The sequence below is a fragment of the Cydia amplana genome, chromosome Z, assembly GCF_948474715.1.
Source record: "Cydia amplana chromosome Z, ilCydAmpl1.1, whole genome shotgun sequence".
Lineage (NCBI taxonomy): Eukaryota > Metazoa > Arthropoda > Insecta > Lepidoptera > Tortricidae > Cydia > Cydia amplana.
In genome coordinates, this window is record NC_086096.1 from 25,221,300 (window position 1) to 25,240,305 (window position 19,006).

Genomic DNA, 19,006 nt, shown 5'->3' on the forward strand with positions numbered 1-19,006 from the left:
AAATTAACAGTTCACACTGATTTTAGTAGAACTTATTGTTAGTGTTATTTGGATCAGTGATTTCGCTACATATTAGATCAACATGGGTAATACAGAAAGTAATGTAACAAGTGGTGTCAAGAAACAAGCTGGTACTTGCACCCAGAAAATATATAAGTTGGTTGACGTTAAGGGTGAGTACAGTTTTTTTTATGTAGTTAAAGTTAATATTCTCCGAGTTCCTAATTGATTTAAGTTATCCATCGCAATTTAACGCGGCGATCATAACAGATCATCTTTGCATTTGGAGGAAGTTTGGAGGAAGTTGCTGTGGGAAGTTAGCTAATCGACTTTTTTTGTTTGATGTAAACTAGTTAACGATCTTCATGATAAATATGACTTCAGGTGGAGGGCTGCTGGTGGACATGATGAAGCGCGCCGTGCAAAACAAGCAGTACGCGGAGATCGACCACGCCATCAAGACCAAGGTGGAGCCCTTCCTTTACAACAAGGGCAAGGGTCGCTACATCCCCGTCTCACACGTCGTGCTGTTGCGCAACAAGGAGCGGCCCAGGCACAAGCTGGTGGGTTTACAATTTACATACAGTCAAAAGATTAAGCAACTTACCTATTCATAAAATTTTGCTAACATCTGATAAATTTTGTCTCCATCTGAAAGTTACAAATGTTAAAATGACAGACAGGGATAAACGACTATCAACGGCTTGTTAGACTTAACAGACGTTTATGAGTCCTAAGTATAAAGTCTATTTTTTTATTCGGTAGACTAAAATGACATATCACAGTATGGAATGTTATTTTATGTTCATATTATGAAATTTCATTTTAGTCTACCGGATAAAATAAGTTTTTGGCATAAATTTCATTTATGGTACAAGCTTTTATCGCTGACTGTACTTTTCTTACGACAGACAACTAATACTCATCGAGACAATTCTAAAAACCCCTAACACAATTAGGTTGCTTTGTTTCATCACAGAGTTCCTATGGCCAGCTCCTGTCTCCATCATCAGATCAGCTCGATGGTACCATAGTACCTATTGCATTGTCATCCGACTTACATGTGTATGCAAAATTTCAGCTCAGTCGGAAACCGGGAAGTGGATCAAATTTAACTTGCAAGATTCCAAGTCGACCACAGGTCGACCTAATAAAAGCTTGTTAAAAAATAGACTTTAGGTCTTTAGGTACTACCTCGGTAACGCTACCCATTACCTTAGCAACTACGCATTATAGACATTGGAAAACTCTTGAAATTATTGCACTAATATGTAAGAGTGGTAGAGAGACAGAAAGAGCTTCGTTGTCGTAGTTGGCATCTTGGCTAGGCCCCCAGTAATGCGTGTTGGTGTAAGCTTAGAGTTGTTGTCAACTTCGCTTCGTAGAATAAGTATGGCTTCGTTACTGGATAATGTGAAACGGGAGTACCTAATGAAAAATACATATGTACCTACTTATAGGGATGGAAGATGTTCGCGGTAGGTCCCAACAGATCTAAAAGCACCTACCTACCTACCTACCCTTACCTACTAGAGCAGCGGTCGGCAACCTTTTAGCAGCCAAGGGCCACATAGTAGTTTACGAAGTTGACGCGGGCCGCACATTGTTAATATTTATGACTTTACCAGACATTGTCGTTTGTTAATATTACATATGAAATAGCCAGGGAGGCTCGTGGGCCGCAAGCGACAGGTTGACGGGCCGCATGCGGCCCGCGGGCCGTGGGTTGCCGACCGCTGTACTAGAGTAATGTGTGTCGGACTGGCAGCTACCGCCGCTGCGCGGCATGGAGAACCCTGACGAGGAGTTCGACATCGAGAAGGACTGGCCGCATGTCACGCAGGAGGAGTACGACGCCAACCCCTCCAACTACCGCGAGCTCTGCTGGGACCTCAAGGTAAGTTTCCGGCTCGTCATCTTCTTACCTCCGGCTTTTTGTCACGGCTCACTAGCCCGGGGTGCGTTGGCCAATTAACGAGTTGGCGCAGGCACTACAGGAACCTTATTGGGATTAGTCCGATTTCCGTAGGATGTTTCTATGGTATTTCGTTTCGTTCGTGAAAGGAAAGCAAAATTTCATTTATACGCGCTACGAGCCAGGTTTCAAATCCGCGACCTTTGGTTCGAAGGTCGAACGCCTTTACCGCCATGCTGCCAAAGCTTTAATATAGGGATCGCACACGAAATCCAATGCCAATATTCCGGAGCCTTTTGGTCAATAACTGAAGACGTAACGCAAGTTTAGGTACTGATAATTATTTAGTTCAGACCTCAATGTATGACGAAAGTGTGTACCTATTTGATTAAATTAATACTGCTTTCATAAATGTTGGAATTCCTTGTATAAATAAATAAATAAATACATTTTCGGTGATTTAGAATTATAAATTATAATTGAGTACCTAGTGTCGCCGCAGGAGCGTGGCGCCGTGGGCGAGACGATCCTGCACCTGTGCCTGCTGAACGCCACGTCGCTGCTGGCCGACCTGGCCAAGCGCCTGCTGCGGTTCTACCCCAAGCTCATCAACGACGTGTACATGAGCGACGAGTACTACGGTTAGATAACATAAGATAAGACGTTACCGCAGCAGCGCGGCCCGTGGGCGAGACGATCCTGCACCTGTGCCTGCTGAACGCCACGTCGCTGCTGGCCGACCTGGCCAAGCGCCTGCTGCGGTTCTACCCCAAGCTCATCAACGACGTGTACATGAGCGACGAGTACTACGGTTAGATAACATGAGATAAGACGTTACCGCAGCAGCGCGGCCCGTGGGCGAGACGATCCTGCACCTGTGCCTGCTGAACGCCACGTCGCTGCTGGCCGACCTGGCCAAGCGCCTGCTGCGGTTCTACCCCAAGCTCATCAACGACGTGTACATGAGCGACGAGTACTACGGTTAGATAACATAAGATAAGACGTTACCGCAGCAGCGCGGCCCGTGGGCGAGACGATCCTGCACCTGTGCCTGCTGAACGCCACGTCGCTGCTGGCCGACCTGGCCAAACGCCTGCTGCGGTTCTACCCCAAGCTCATCAACGACGTGTACATGAGCGACGAGTACTACGGTTAGATAACATGAGATAAGACGTTACCGCAGCAGCGCGGCCCGTGGGCGAGACGATCCTGCACCTGTGCCTGCTGGACGCCACGTCGCTGCTGGCCGATCTGGCCAAGCGCCTGCTGCGGTTCTACCCCAAGCTCATCAACGACGTGTACATGAGCGACGAGTACTACGGTTAGATAACATAAGATAAGACGTTACCGCAGCAGCGCGGCCCGTGGGCGAGACGATCCTGCACCTGTGCCTGCTGAACGCCACGTCGCTGCTGGCCGACCTGGCCAAGCGCCTGCTGCGGTTCTACCCCAAGCTCATCAACGACGTGTACATGAGCGACGAGTACTAGGGTTAGATAACATAAGATAAGACGTTACCGCAGCAGCGCGGCCCGTGGGCGAGACGATCCTGCACCTGTGCCTGCTGAACGCCACGTCGCTGCTGACCGACCTGGCCAAGCGCCTGCTGCGGTTCTACCCCAAGCTCATCAACGACGTGTACATGAGCGACGAGTACTACGGTAAGATAACATGAGTTCAATTAGAAGCACGAATACAAAAATACTTACTTTGAGATCACCTACCAACATACATAATTTATGTACCTGACTACCTAGTAATTTTTATATTAAAGGAAAAATAGAAAAATGCACACCTCCGGCAAGACTCGAACTTGCGACCATTGGAACATCGGTCCAATCACTTCTGCCAACTGAGCTACGGAGGTGTGCATGTTCCCATTTTTAGGGTTCCGTACCCAAAGGGTAAAAACGGGACCCTATTACTAAGACTCCGCTGTCCGTCCGTCCGTCCGTCCGTCCGTCTGTCACCAGGCTGTATCTCACGAACCGTGATAGCATTTGAAATTTTCACAGATGATGTATTTCTGTTGCCGCTATAACAACAAATACTAAAAACAGAATAAAATAAAGATTTAAGTGGGGCTCGGACAACAAACGTGATTATTGACCGAAGTTAAGCAACGTCGGGCGGGGTCAGTACTTGGATGGGTGACCGTTTTTTTGCTTGTTTTGCTCTATTTTTTGTTGATGGTGCGGAACCCTCCGTGCGCGAGTCCGACTCGCACTTGGCCGGTTTTTTCTTTTATTATAAAAATGTTGTAGTATCGCTCGCAGACGTTTCTGCTTGGTAAAAAAATATACCCACTACATAATATGTATGAACTAATTTTTTCCATTCCTTTCAGGAGACAGAAAAATAATACAAAAATGCTATTCATTCAGATATTTCAGATAGGTACATACCTACGTGCAGAGATTCAGTGGTAAACATCAACGAATCGCAGACTTAAGTGCTACCTATATATTATTTGATTATTTGCTTGGTAAATAGAAGTTATTAATTAAACAGTTAAATCACCTTTTATTAAACTGGTTAAAAATACCTATGTCTAAATTCTAAATAAACAATACCTAAAGGGCTAAAGTGTTGCATATATGTAGCATAATTGCAATTATATTTATGTATATAACATTTTATTTATACTAGCTGTTGCCCGCGACTTCGTACGCGTGGATTTGTATATTGGTGGTTATACAATTCTACATTAGCTTAGAACATTATGCAGCAAAAGATAGCAGTAGGGACTGTTAATCATTTGTTAATTATTATACACAACCTGGTTACGAAGTTTCAAGCCCCTAACTGAATAAAATTGTTCTCGATATAATCCCTCTCAACCCCCAGCATATTTTAAAGTCCACTATTTAGTAAAACCTACTACCTAACTACCTATTTACGAAGTTTGAAGTTCCTAGCTTTAAATACAATATGAACTCTCTACCAACTTTCAACCCCTTCTTAAACCTTTTAGGGGATGAATTTTTAAAGAAGCTGAAATTAATTTTCATGTATTCTAATATGCCTTTATACAACGATTCAAGTCCCGCACTCAAATAAATGTTTGACCTCCAAACAAATTTTCAACCCCTTTTTTACCAACTTGAGGGATGAATTTTCAAAAATGCCGAAATTACTTTTCTTATATTCTAATAATATGCCTTTATACAAAGATTCAAGTCCCGCACACAAAAAAATGTTTGATATCCATACAAACTTTCAACCCCTATTTAATCCTCTTAAGGGATGAATTTTTAAAAACGTTGAAATCACTTTTCTTGTATTCTTATAATATGCCGTTATACAAAGAATCAAGCACCGCACTCAAAAAAATATTTCAGGTGCATACAAATTTTCAACCTCTTTTTCACCGCCTTGGGGGATGAATTTTCAAAAACGCTGAAATTAATTTTCGTGTATTCTAATAATATGCCTTTATACAACGATTCAAGTCCCGCACTCAAATAAATGTTTGACCTCCATACAAATTTTGAACCCCTTTTTTACCAACTTGAGGGATGAATTTTCAAAAATGCCGAAATTACTTTTCTTGTATTCATATAATATGCCTTTATAAAAAGATTCAAGTCCCGCACTCAAAAAAATGTTTGATCTCCATACAAACTTTCAACCGCTATTTCCCACCTTGGGGGATCAATTTTCAAAAAGGCTGAAATTACTTTTCTTGTATTCTTATAATATGCCCTTATACAAAGATTCAAGCCCCGCACTCAAAAAAATATTTGATGTGCATACAAACTTTCAACCCCTTTTTCACCACCTTGGGGGATGAATTTTTAAGAACGCTGAAATTACTTTTCTTGTTTTCTTATAATATGCCCTTATACAAAGATTCAAGTCCCGAACTCAAAAAAATAATTGATATGCTATGAAGTTTGTATAACTTTCAACCCCTTTTTCACCACCTTGGGGGATGAATTTTCAAAAACGCTGAAATTAGTTTTCTTCTCTTTTATTATAATACCTTTTTACGAAGTTCCAAGTTCCTAGCTTACAATAAAATTTGAACCCCAAGACAAACTTTCATCCCCTTTTTAACCCCCTTAGGGGTTGAATTTCCTAAAACGTCGCAATTACTTTTTTTTGTAATCTGTTATTATGCCTTTCTAAGAAGTTTCAAAGCATTTGTAATGGATTCAAACTTTCAACCCCTTTTTAACCCTGTTAGGGGATGAATTTTCAAAAATGCTGAAATTACTTTTCCTGTCTTATAATAATATCCCCATATACAAAGTTTCAAGTCCCGCGCTCGATTTTTTTTTAATTTCCATACATATTTTCAACTCCTTTTTAACCCTGTTAGGGGATAAATTTTCAAAAATGCTGAAATTACTTTTTTTGTCTTATAATAATATCCCCATATACAAAGTTTCAAGTCCCGCGCTCGATTTTTTTTTAATTTCCATACATATTTTCAACTCCTTTTTCACCACGTTAGGGGATGAATTTTACAAAACGCTGAAATTAGTATTCTTGTATTTTAATAATATATCTTTTTACGAACTTTCAAATTCCTAGCTCAAAATAAAACTTGTACCCCATACAACCTTTTATCCCCTTTTTAACCCCCTTAGGGGTTGAATTTTTCAAAATCGCTTCTTATCTCTTGTACACTTTATAAATGCAACCTGGTGTGCAAATTTCAACTTTCTAGCTTATGTAGTTTCGGCTCTGCGTTGATGAATCAGTCAGTCAGTCAGGACACTTGCATTTATATATATAGATTAAGTAATAATGCAATCAAGAAAATAAAATAAGTAATTAAAATAAATACTGCGGCATTTCAGCCCTTCGTCGCGCACTGGCCGCGGCGCGGCCGGCAGGCGGGCTCTCTACGCCAAAGCCCTCATTTGATAGAGCACCTGATAAATATATGCCGCAGTAAATTACACAACTCTTTACTAATAATTTCCTCTCACTTGGCAAGTGTTCTATCACGGTTTTCAATCAAAGGTATGTAATAAAATAATTATAACGTGCTTCACTTCAATTCAAACTTATTTTATACACGAAGCAGGGATGGATAACGTACCTTTGTATACATATTTAATTTTAAGTGAATTGTACAAATTCTTATGAGAATAAAGAATCTCTAAACCGAAACCGACTTAATTTCCTACGTTCGGTTACCCTAAAAAGATGGAATTCACTTATATCTAACCCAAAAATCTTTTGTGTTCTGTTTTTTGGGAAGAATCTAGGGCATTCACGGTTAGGCTGTATAGTCTGGCAAAACAGTTTTGTCAGAAACAGTAGAATGAGAAAAGAGTACCTATAGCTGGTCAACCAAATCTTGTCAGTAAAAAAAGGCGCGAAATTCAAATTTTCTATGGGACGATGTCTCTTCGCGCCTACATTTTTCAAATTTGCCGCCTTTTTCTACTGTCAAGATCTGGTTGACCAAGTATACATTCTCACTGCCTATTTATTATGCTCCATCACACTGATAAGCGACTCGTACGGTTGGGTTGGGTTGGGTTAAGTGCCCAAGTTGCCATACTAATTGTATAGAAAAGTGTAGGTACTTATATTAGGGAACCGACTGTACAAGTACCAAATTATAGTTACGAGTAGGTTTTAAGTTAAAGGCTTGATAGCAGGTGGCCTGAAACTTTTTAACATATTGTGCGTTTTGAGTTTTGACTATAATTTGAAGTGTTAAGGGCCCCACTGATTACCAGTCCGCCGGACGATATCGGCCTGTCACTTAGAACAAAAGTTTGACAGTTCCGAACAACTGACAGGCCGATATCGTCCGGCGGACTGATAATCAGTGGGCTCCTTTATTGATTGAGTTTCCTTTTTTTTCGTTGTATAATGCTCAATGCTCAATTCATTCAAGTAAGTGTCAATTAACTTTTATAATCCGAATTCGTCGTGGTTCGTGGGGCAGAGGCGCACAGATGCTCTTCAAGGCGCTTGGCAAAAAACTGAGGAGGCAACGGGCGACCCCCGCGCGGGCAGTTTTCTCGCACAGAGAATTGCAATCGCAATGCAGCGCGGGAGCGCTGCCTGCGTGATGGGCACCCTACCAAAGGGACAAAATTTTGATAGGTATTTTTAATTTTAGTTTATTTTAATAGTAATTAGTTTTATATTCATGTTTTAACACTTATTATATAATACAGAGAACAACCATGTAAACCCACAGGTGAGAGCGTGCTCCACATGACGATCACGAACGAGGATCCGACGATGGTGAAGTTCTTCCTTGACGCCGGCGCCGACTACCACGAACGCTGCTACGGCAACTTCATGTGTCCCGAGGACCAGAAGGCCTCGCGCTCCGACTCGCAGGACCACGAGTGGGTGAACGTGCAGTACAACACCAACTACGACGGGTGAGGAACAGTGCGATTTGCGAGCCTCTACTCCGCTCATCTCATGAGAGCGGCTTAGGGAGACTTAACAAATACGCCTCTACCTATATATCTCTCGCCTCGAATGATGATCCCTATGACAGTTCATTTTTTATACGGAGTAGCTATCACGTAAAATTCTTGTAGAGACGTAGATTTTTGGGAAGTTTACCACATTAATTTATTTTGAAAATGTAACATTTAAGCAACAAAATACGAGATATAGAGACTTGAAGAAACTGTCATATCATAGGGGACCATCACTCGACGCGAGACTTATATAGAGTAGGTACTTATAGAGACAAACCAAAGAAAGTCTGCAGCGCTAGATTAAAAGTAGTTTTTAAAAATCAGTATGCGACAACACCACAGAAAATGGATGAAATAGTCTTGATACTTGTGAAATTTCTACCATATTTACCGTCTATGAATAAATTAAGCTGTATGCACAGCTTAATTTTTATGGTAAAATAAATTTCATTCCAACAATAGATGTCACTATTAATATGTAGACATATACTAATATTGATAAATAATATTGGGAGAATGTGACATTTGGCTTCATCAAAATTAATAAGCTTTTGTAATATCCGCGACGGCGGGAAATAGGTACAGAGGGCCTACCGCGAACACCGAAGTTCTCAATATGCGAGCATCTTCCTCTTTTACTCCCATTAAGGCGTAATTAGATTGACAGAGAAATTGCCCGCAATTTGCGAACTAAAGTTTTCGGAAAAACGAAATAGACCATTAAAACAATAAACATATATTAAAAATTAATTTTAGCTTTAACTAGTAGGTACCCATGCCGTGAGCATAAGCATGGAGGTTGTGGGTTCGAGCTCAAAACCCGGCTAGTACCAATGAGTTTCTCGAAATGTTAGAGGAAGTTCATAAGTATGCCTATACCTATTAGGTGTGTTTAATTTGCTGTGAAACCTTAGTCTAAACCAATATTATATTATCTAAGTAGGTACATATGGTGAAGTATTAAGATGTTTCATTCCACTTACCCGTCAGCAACTCCAAATTTTGTAAACATTGTCGTTTTTCAGCTTGAATCGCCTCGTGCTGACTTTTTACAAGTGTAAAATTATTCGTCATGCGGAAAAGTAACTCCCGCACGCCGGTTTTGTAAGGTTTCACCATGTTTATTCCGTTCATCACAAAACACAATGAATATTTAAACGATTTTGACAAACACATACCATAGTGCATGACGTTTACTGACTGCTTAAAAAACATTGCCATATGTAGTTTTTTAATTCGATGTCAAATTATTGCGCTGCAGACTTTCTTTGGTTTGTCTCTATAGTGTTTCTAGTGTGCTAGGTATTAAAAACCGAACCTAAGGGTGGCTCTACCTTACCGCAGATGCTTAAAAAACGGCTATCATGGTTAAAAAAATCGCGGCATATAAGTTAATAAATAAAATACTCTAGTAGCTTGCGGACGATCTCCACTGGTATGAAATGAAAGTGTAACATTTGACTACCTAACAATTGTGTACGGTACCCCCTGCATTACTCCTAGGGTTGCCAGATCGAAAGGCGCTATTATCGGGAAAAAATATCAACTTTTCGGGATTTTGGGCCTTAAGTCGGGAAAAAAACCATTCAAATTAAATTAATTGTATATTAAAAACAACGATATTTTACATTATTGGCACTACGTCAGCTGCTCTGCCCAATCTAGCCACGCGCGGCGTGCGCGCGTTGACGGGTTCGACGCGGGTCGCTGGCTCGCTCGACGACAGTTCGGAACTTGAACTTATTGTTTTATAACGTGATGCTGTTTTTCGGGACAATTTTCACTTTGTCGGGAATCGGGAACACATGCTAAAAATCGGGAGAATCCCGCCGAATCCCGACAATCTGGCAACCCTAATTACTCCATAACATAGGCATTTAATGTTGAACAATTAACAATTTGATCAAGGTATTTCGGCAACTATCCGAGATTATACAAGGCGTCAATGAGAACCATAGACTAGGAATCCTCTAGACGGAGTTTAGAGCAATTATTTCATGAAACCGATGCTGCCAAAAATACGGGGGTGCGGGGGGACGAGGTGAGCGAATCCCGTGCCGTGATTGATCCGTTCAAAGACTCTTTGACTCGAAGATGGAGTAAAACTACCTTATATACTGGCAGAGAGGGTAGCGTTACTATGCTCAGTCTAGAGGATGTCTTGTCCGTGACGAGAACTAATTTGCCACATAAACATTAATTAGTATGTAGTTAAACATGGTAATGCATTAGATACGTGTACTGGGGCGAGTACCCGCTGAGCTTCGCGGCGTGCCTGGGGCAGGAGGAGTGTTACCGGCTGATCCTGGCGCGCGGCGCCAACCCCGACCTGCAAGACACCAACGGCAACACCGTGCTGCACATGCTCGTCATCTACCAGAAGATGGTGATGGATGGCTCTTGTGTCAAAACTTACACAGTTTACCATTATTACCAAAGAGAAAATAATCAGTAACGTTTTACGTTGTCACTACCGTTATTCACAGTTCACAGGTGTACATTAAGTATGTCACTTGACAAAATTATGTTCCTACGAAGCAAATGTTTTTCAAATGAGTTAGTCTGCTATTATTCTAAAATTATCAAGCCTTTAATTAAAGTTAGCGACAGTGACACAACATCCTTATAACTAGTTATTAACAGGGTATTAAACACATTTTAATCGACACGACATCGTTACTGGATATAGTTTAAACAGTGAGGCTATTAGAACATTGAACGACAATAAAGTTAGGGAAGACTTCCATCCAGTCAAGTTCTAAAATTCGATAGATTTATATGGAAAAATAGAAGTACTTGTACATACATTCACTTGGTGTCTAATAAATTCTACAACTACTTAGCCACTGTGATTGACAGAGTACCTTCGACATGGCGTACGAGGTGGGCGCGTCGCTGCAAATACGCAACGTGCAGAACCTGACGCCACTGACGCTGGCCGCTAAGCTGGCGCGTACGGAGCTGTTCTTCCACATCCTCAACATTGAGCGCGAGATCTACTGGCAGATCGGCGCCACCACGTGCGCCGCCTACCCGCTCGGCGGAGCCGACACCATCGACACGGAGACCGGCCTGATCAATAAAGACTCCGCTCTTAACTTGGTTGTTTTCGGGGTAAGTTTAACGATCTGGACATGTTTTGTACATCCATACCAGAGATGTGAAAAATACTTTATAAAAAGTATTTAAATACAAAATACAAATACTTCCTTGATATACTATTTCAAATACAAAATAGTTTTTGAATTTGTATTTAAAATACAAAATACGAAATAGGTATTTTCAAAATACTTTTTAAAAATACAAATACTTTGCGATAAAAGGTACTCTGAATAGTGAATACCTAGTCTGAATTAAAAAGTATTACTCAGAATATCCGAATTGAAAAGACTCTCTTTATTCTTTGAAAACAGTGTGTCAATCAGTCCTCTATCTAAAGTGCAAATTTCTAGTTGTTTGCTCATATTAACCGGAAGGATGGATCCGATGGATGATGGTTTATAACGGACAATTTTTAAAAGCATTAATTTAGATTTGTTATGTTTGACAGCTAGTATAATGCCTCTCGTTAGTGTGATAAAAACGTCTCGTTTGTGTTTCATCAGGGCAGAAAAGTTTGTTCTCCTCTCGTACCTTGAAACCCTCGTAACACTCAAGATTCCCCTTTTTTAACCACTCGCTACACTTGGGATCATGTGCGACGTTACTAAACAGATTCAACAGTTCCATGTTAAAAGAATGAGAGAGTTGCCAGGATTGTAAGATCAGAAGAGGTTGTAACTCCTACCTACATTACCTACTATAAAGTATTTTGTATTTTGAAAATAGAAAATAGGTCACAAAAACTATTTCAAATAAAATACAAAATAGTTTTCTTCAAAAGGTATTTAAATACAAAATACAAAATAGGTATTTTGCATTTTGTATTTGCATTTTAAATACAAGTATTTCAAATAAGTCACATCTCTGATCCATACTTATCCATGGCGGCGTTTACTGACGAAACTATGTACTTATTAATATAGTACTTAGTCAAGCCGATCAGGTGAACTTTTTTCACTTCGCCAGCCCAAGCTGAATGTTAGTCCTACTTAATGTGTCGGAAATAATTTTATTTCGTAAATAGGTATTCATACCTTCGTCTCTTTAAAATAGGTATTTTACGTTAACCAGACGACGGCAAACGTTTTTTTGCCACAAGTCTCCCCTAATGAAGGTAATAGCTATTATATAGGTAAGTCACATGTTTTAATTTACGACCCATTTTTGTACCTTGTCACAGTGACAATAGCATGAGGGGAGCGCGGCGCGCTCTTTCTTTCTTCGGTGGCATGAGGTCTCTAGCGACTTTCATATTGATTATCACTGTGACAAGGTACGAAAATGGGCCATAAATTAAAACATGTGACTGTATACCTATATATTTTCAAGGGAGCAATGTAATCGTATCTCAACTTCTAGGTGTTCATGTAGGCACATGATCTAATTGTCCCGAGATAGAAACAATTTTGTTCCAGCTTTTCATTTTATAATGGATACGTGAAGACCTACTTATGTTTAAGACAAACAATAAATATGAATATGAACGTTAGATTTACTACCAACTTAGATGGTGTTGTCATCTCATGGTCCTCAGGAGAAAGATGAGCACCTGGAGCTGCTGGAAGGCATGTTGATCGACCTGCTGAAGACGAAGTGGAACACGTTCGTCAAGTTTCGGTTCTACCGGCAGTTCATCCTGTTCTCGTGCTACTTCCTCGTCAGCCTGGTATGCTTCACGCTGCGCCCCGGCCCGCCGCCCGACCACGTCGCACTCAACACGACCACGCTTAATTCTACTACTAATAATGATACTGAAATTGTTACCGATACGGGTAAGAGTAATAATAATTTACTATTTAACTTCTACTTGACTTCGAAGTTTAAAAAGGTGACTTTAGCCTCTGGCCAAGTAATGAAACTACTTAAATTATGAAATGTTGTTTCATCCAGTGAACGGAAGTTTCTTGGAATAAACGTGTCCGCCATTTGATGATGATACGATGATCTTAAACATAAATCTTAATTTGCGATAGATATAGTATATATACAAGATCTTAGGCTAATTTAAATAAGTCGTGCAAATTTTACACTTTGAGCTTAGTCGCTAAAATAACCTATGTTAACTAGTCACATTATAAGATTGTAGTGATACTTAATATATAAATTTGCAGGTTCTATGCACCTATTGTTTTTCAGAAAACTGCACGTCCTCGCTAAATCCCAGTGAAATAGAGCCGGGGGCTGTGGAGATATTAAACGAAACTAAATCCGGCAGTGGACCATGTGCTCGTTTTAAAAGCCATACCAAGGAGAAGGACAAACGTAGGTTGACATATTGAATATGAGTAGGTAGGTAATAGTGATATGAAGAACCACTGGACTATGCATTAACTAGTAAATTGTTTACAGCAACTGAACCACCAAAGGAAGCCGACATGGAGGACTGGTGGGAGGGACTCACAGAGGAGTGCAGACTGATGAATTTTGATTCTTGGCAAGCAAAAGTAAGCAGGAGATACAAAAGTTGTAGTGTGGATATAAAATAAAATAAAAACCTAATATATTTACTATGATATAAATATGTAAGTAGTTAATGTTTTTTTTTGTATGCAGGTTAGAATTTGTGCAGAGCTCTTGCTTTGGCTAGGAGCGCTGGCTTATATCGGAGCAGCGTTACGAGAAGCAAGATTTCTCGGTTTGAAAATGTTTGTTGAGAATTTGAGCACTGTGCCATCCAGGTATGCACCTATACATAAATAAAACGTTTTTTCAATCCTACTTCTTTTAGTATTGTGGCTGGCTCCGTATATCCGTATACCTTAATACTATGACGATACCGGTTGTTTTTCAATATTAATGTTGTACTGGCACGTGCTAAGTCGGGAGCTAGCGGCTTTGCGATAATAGAGACAATGGCCTTTGTTTGAAAGATTAAGGTTCGAAGCGAAAAGTTCACCTGAGAAGAGCCGTACTATATCTATTTTGTAACTACCTATATTTCTTTTAGCAATTTTAATGATGTACTTAATGATACATAAAATCGATAGAACCTTTAAATAATGTGGTATGCAGTAGCAGTAACTTGTCAGCATTGTAACGGTAGGTGTTTAATATAAGTGTGCGTGAGCAGATTAGTGTGTACAGGGTGATGTTCCTGTTCTCGTGCCTGCTGATGGTGGCGCTGCCGACGCTGCGGCTGTGGTGCGCCGACGAGGCGGAAGACCACCTCGCCGTCATCATTATGCTCACCACTGCACCCTACTTCCTTTTCTTCTGCAGGTCTCATAATTATTTACACTTTATTACATTGTAAATTAAAGGTTAAAAGTCCGGCAAGTAATAATGATAACCGGGATCTTCGTATAAAAATGTGTAGGTGATTCCATTAAAAGTAAACTTCAAAGTCTTCAAACTTAAGGTACATTGCAAACACACGCGATTTTTGATTTATTTGCCATTTCAGTTTTCAAATCGTAGGTAAGTACAGTCAGCAGCAGAAGTTGCTAAGCGGGCGAGTTGTTTGTTGTACCTACATAGATTACAAAAGTAGGGTGTATTTTCTCTTGCAGAGGTTTCAAGACTGTGGGTCCGTTCGTGGTGATGATTTACAGAATGGTGATGGGAGATTTGCTGCGGTTCGTCTGCATTTATCTAGTGTTTGTAATGGGCTTTTCTCAAGGTAAGTAAGTCTCATTTATTACGGCTAGTTTTATTCTAGATATTTGATTTTAAAAAAGCTAATTAACACAGGTTCACAAATCAAATTGCAATATTTTTGAAGTGAAAACTTCTTTAGCGGCGCTCTTTTTGAGGTGGGGAAAAATGATAAACTCGAGACAGCGTAAGGCGATCACGTGACCGTAAGGACCACATGACCACTCATTTAGATGGCATTTGAGATGAAATCGCTAATAAAAGTGAACTCTAGTAACATGGTGAATAAAACTCAAAATACCATGACCAAATATATTTAGATGCGAGGTCTGCATGGTAACTTTGCAATTTCTATTCGAATTTTAAACAATTAACGCTACAAATTTGAATTTCGAATTTTAAACACCAGCAATTTCGGAACTAAAGTTTTTCAATTGAAAGGAGGATGGGTCAATTATACATAGTGCTGCAGGCAGCGTAAGGCCCCATTCGCACGCAGCTTTTTCAACGCGCGTTAAAAAAGCGTTTGAATGACACAAATGGATACATGTGTATTTATTTTGTCTGAATTTTGTCCCTATGTACACTGAAATAATTACCTTTACTAAAAATGGGTTGGTACTCGAAATGTGACCGTAACCGTAACCGTGACCGTAAGTCGGACACGTGACCTGATCGAAAAACTGTTACATGTAATGTCATTGAGTTTTTCTTTATCGTTTTAAATGCCATCTAGTGAGTTTCGCTCTAACTGGTATTAATATAACTCGAGTACTAACAGTGATGTGCTTAGGGGTTTAAGTTACGTAAGTAATTAACGCTAACGCTAGATGGCGTTAACCTCAATTATCAATTATACATAGTGCATTTTGCACTAGTCATTGACTTTTCACTTCTGCCGGCACTCCCGGAGTGCAACCCGTTGTTTTTTGAAGTGAAAACTTCTTTAGCGGCGCTGGGAACTTTTTAAGGTGGGGAAAAAATGATAAACTCGAGACAGAGTAAGGCGATCACGTAACCGTAAGCCCCGCCCCGTAAGGTGGCCACTCATAATTTAAATGGCATTTAAATCAATAAAGAAAAACTCAATGTTATTTGACATTTATGTTGCGGACTCCTTTTCAAGACTCTTTACCATGTTCAAATAATTTGACGTTGTCATGGCAGTATGTAAATAAACATGTCAATGAAAAAGTGTGATCTTATTTGAGAATGATAATAATATATTTTAAATAAATAGAATACCTCCGCTAAACGTATGTATCGTGTTACCGGGCGTCGGTAACACAGTGAGGTGAGTTTTCACTTCTATCGGCACTCCCGGAGTGCAACCGTTGTTGCTTGTTTTTTTATTATTTGTCAATTATTAAACTGTTTTTTAATTTATCCATGGATGCAATTTATATTTCACTGAGTGAACGAGTACCTACCGACCGACGAAGATTAGGTACTCTTTAAAAAAGCCAGTAGCTACCGAAATATTAAGTGATATGTGACTGTGCTATAAAAAATCTGATCCAAGTTTGTAAATATTTCCAGCATATTACATAATCTTCCTGTCGTTCGACAATCCGAACACGCCGGAGGGCGTGGACGACTCGGTGTCGAACCCAATGCCCTCGCCCATGGAGAGCATCATGGCCATGTTCCTCATGTCGCTCACCTCCTTCTCCGACTATTATGGCGCGTTCGACCGCACCGACCATGAGATAGAAGCTAAAGTAAGTTGCAACATTTTTAATCGACCCTAAGAACCCTCAGACCTAGACAAGAGTGATCCACATAACTGTGACTATCAAATTATCCGTTTAAATGAATACGCAGGGCAACTCGCGTGGCGTATCGTAGTATATACCTGTCTGTTGTCACTCGTCCACAGTTATTCCACTTGACGGTACTTATTTAGGGTTCCGGGCCTCAGAAGGAAAAAACGGAATCGTTATATCACTCGTGCGTCTGCCTGTCTGTCTGTCCGTTTGTCACAGCCTATTTTCTCGGAAACTACTGGACCAGAAATTTGGTACAAATATGGAAATTTGTGACCCAAAGACGGACGTAACGTAAACAAATAAATTTTATATTGGGGGCCACTTTAGAGGGGTAACTGAGAAAGTTAAAAAATAAAGTTTTTCAAAGCTCATTTTGAGGATTTCAAATATATATTTTTTATAATTTTAAAAGTTATTGAAGAAAATAGCAAAAAAATTACCCCCGCCCTTTCTCTCTGAGACTACTGGGTCTAACATTTTGAAAGAAATACACAAAATAGTTCTTTACCTATAGATGACAGGAAAACCTATAAGAAATGTGCAATTAAGCGTGAGTCGGACTTGATGTACAGAACCCTTGGAACGCGAGTCCAACTCACACTTTGCCGGTTTTTTAATGTAAGTTCAAACATTGCTTAATTTTCAGCTCCTCTTCGTAATATACATGATTATAGTGGCCATCTTACTCGTAAACATGCTGATCGCCATGATGGGCAACACGTACCAGAAGATCGCAGAGACGCGCAACGAGTGGCAGCGGCAGTGGGCGCGCATCGTGCTGGTGGTGGAGCGCGGCGTGCCGCCGGCGCAGCGCCTGCGCCAGCTCATGGCCTACTCGCAGCCCATGGCCAGCGGCAAGCGAGCACTGGTCTTGAGGATCAACCAAAAGGTTTAACACCAATAACACCAATATACTTATTGCACAGCAGAGCATGCTCGCATTGACTTTATTATCTAGTAGGTACCTAATAGTACCTAACCACATATGTATAATCGGCATCCACTCTGCGAGCTACTAAGGAATGTTTTAAAATTACTGTCGACAGTCTCAAATATTATGGCAGAATAAATTAAGTGTCTGTGCAATTTATTCCAATGGTTCTTCATTTTATTGTAGGATGAGGATAAAGAAGAAATGAAAGAGATCCTGGAAATGAAGCGGACTCACGAGCGCATCGTGGCCAAGAGGAAGCAACGAGCGGCCGACCTACAAGGATCGCAGGGCCGCGCGCCCCCGCCACCCGGCCGCGATTACCCTATCAGAAAATAAACAAGCATTCTGTCCAGACCATGCAGTGGCGTAATTTTAGGGTGGGGACAAAATGCCACAGGCCGCTAGCCTTGGTTCCTGAGAGTGGCCCTAATTTTAATCATAGGCAGTGAGCACAGGGGGCCCCCCATTACCTCCATTCGATGATTTTCTCACTCACCTCCGTTGATATAGTTACATACTGGACATACATCAGTGGTAATTAATTGACTTGATAACTTATAATTTTAATTAAATAATTTTGTCCTTTACGGTTATTTACTTCATACTTATCTACACTTATTGCTTATTCAATTTATATCTATATTCTTCAAATGTTGAAATGATTTTTGGAAATTAAATCCCATTGCAAGTGAGGTGAAAAATAGGTTGAAGTTTTTAAAAGACTTCTACGCGGACAATGTCGCGGGCGAAGGCTAGTTTAAGTATAATGTCGACGTCACTTTGGACTTCCAATTGCTTGAGTCACTACTATTACTTAACATTGTTTGCTAAGGGCATTTAGCGTTATTCAATAATATATCTAAATATAACCCAAATATAATCGCTGTCATAAGTATTGGTTTGGTAATACAATGGTTTTAAAAGAGTGAGAGCTGTAAATACATTTTTCTACTCCAGCACTTAAATGTGTCAATTAAATGACTGACAGTGATATCTAAAGCAATGTCATTTGAATGCTTTGTCTATAGGCTCATAAGATGACTGCTAGCAGTCATCTTATGAGTATAATACAACTGCTTTATTTTTTTTAAAGATAGAAGTTCCGATCATCTTGATTGAAAGAGGTATGTTTTCATTTACAATAATAACTTTTTTCTTTTTTTTTTTTTTTTTTGCTCCAGCTGTCATAGAAAAAGTAATGTATGCAACAGCTCATAATTGGTTCTTAAAATTCTCGGGTCTTTTTTTACAAAACTCGACTACGTCTCGTTTTGTAACTTCG

The 19,006-nt window shown here is 40.1% G+C and overlaps 1 protein-coding gene and 1 non-coding gene across 2 annotated transcripts; one reads left to right on the forward strand and one right to left on the reverse strand.

The window, feature by feature from the left end:
- The first annotated feature begins 79 nt into the window (after positions 1-79).
- Positions 80-18,074, forward strand: LOC134660622 (transient receptor potential cation channel subfamily V member 5). Its single transcript, XM_063516392.1, has 16 exons — positions 80-173; positions 385-563; positions 1,769-1,897; positions 2,418-2,556; positions 8,088-8,277; positions 10,558-10,711; positions 11,185-11,439; positions 12,962-13,199; positions 13,564-13,689; positions 13,777-13,871; positions 13,981-14,105; positions 14,512-14,646; positions 14,937-15,046; positions 16,561-16,742; positions 17,437-17,679; positions 17,908-18,074. Exons 1-16 carry the CDS (start codon positions 83-85, stop codon positions 18,058-18,060), a joined length of 2,544 nt encoding a protein of 847 aa, XP_063372462.1. The 5' UTR covers positions 80-82; the 3' UTR covers positions 18,061-18,074.
- Trnai-gau (transfer RNA isoleucine (anticodon GAU)) lies at positions 3,708-3,782 on the reverse strand. The gene has a single exon. It is a non-coding gene; the product is annotated as a tRNA-Ile (tRNA).
- Positions 18,075-19,006: the final 932 nt, after the last annotated feature.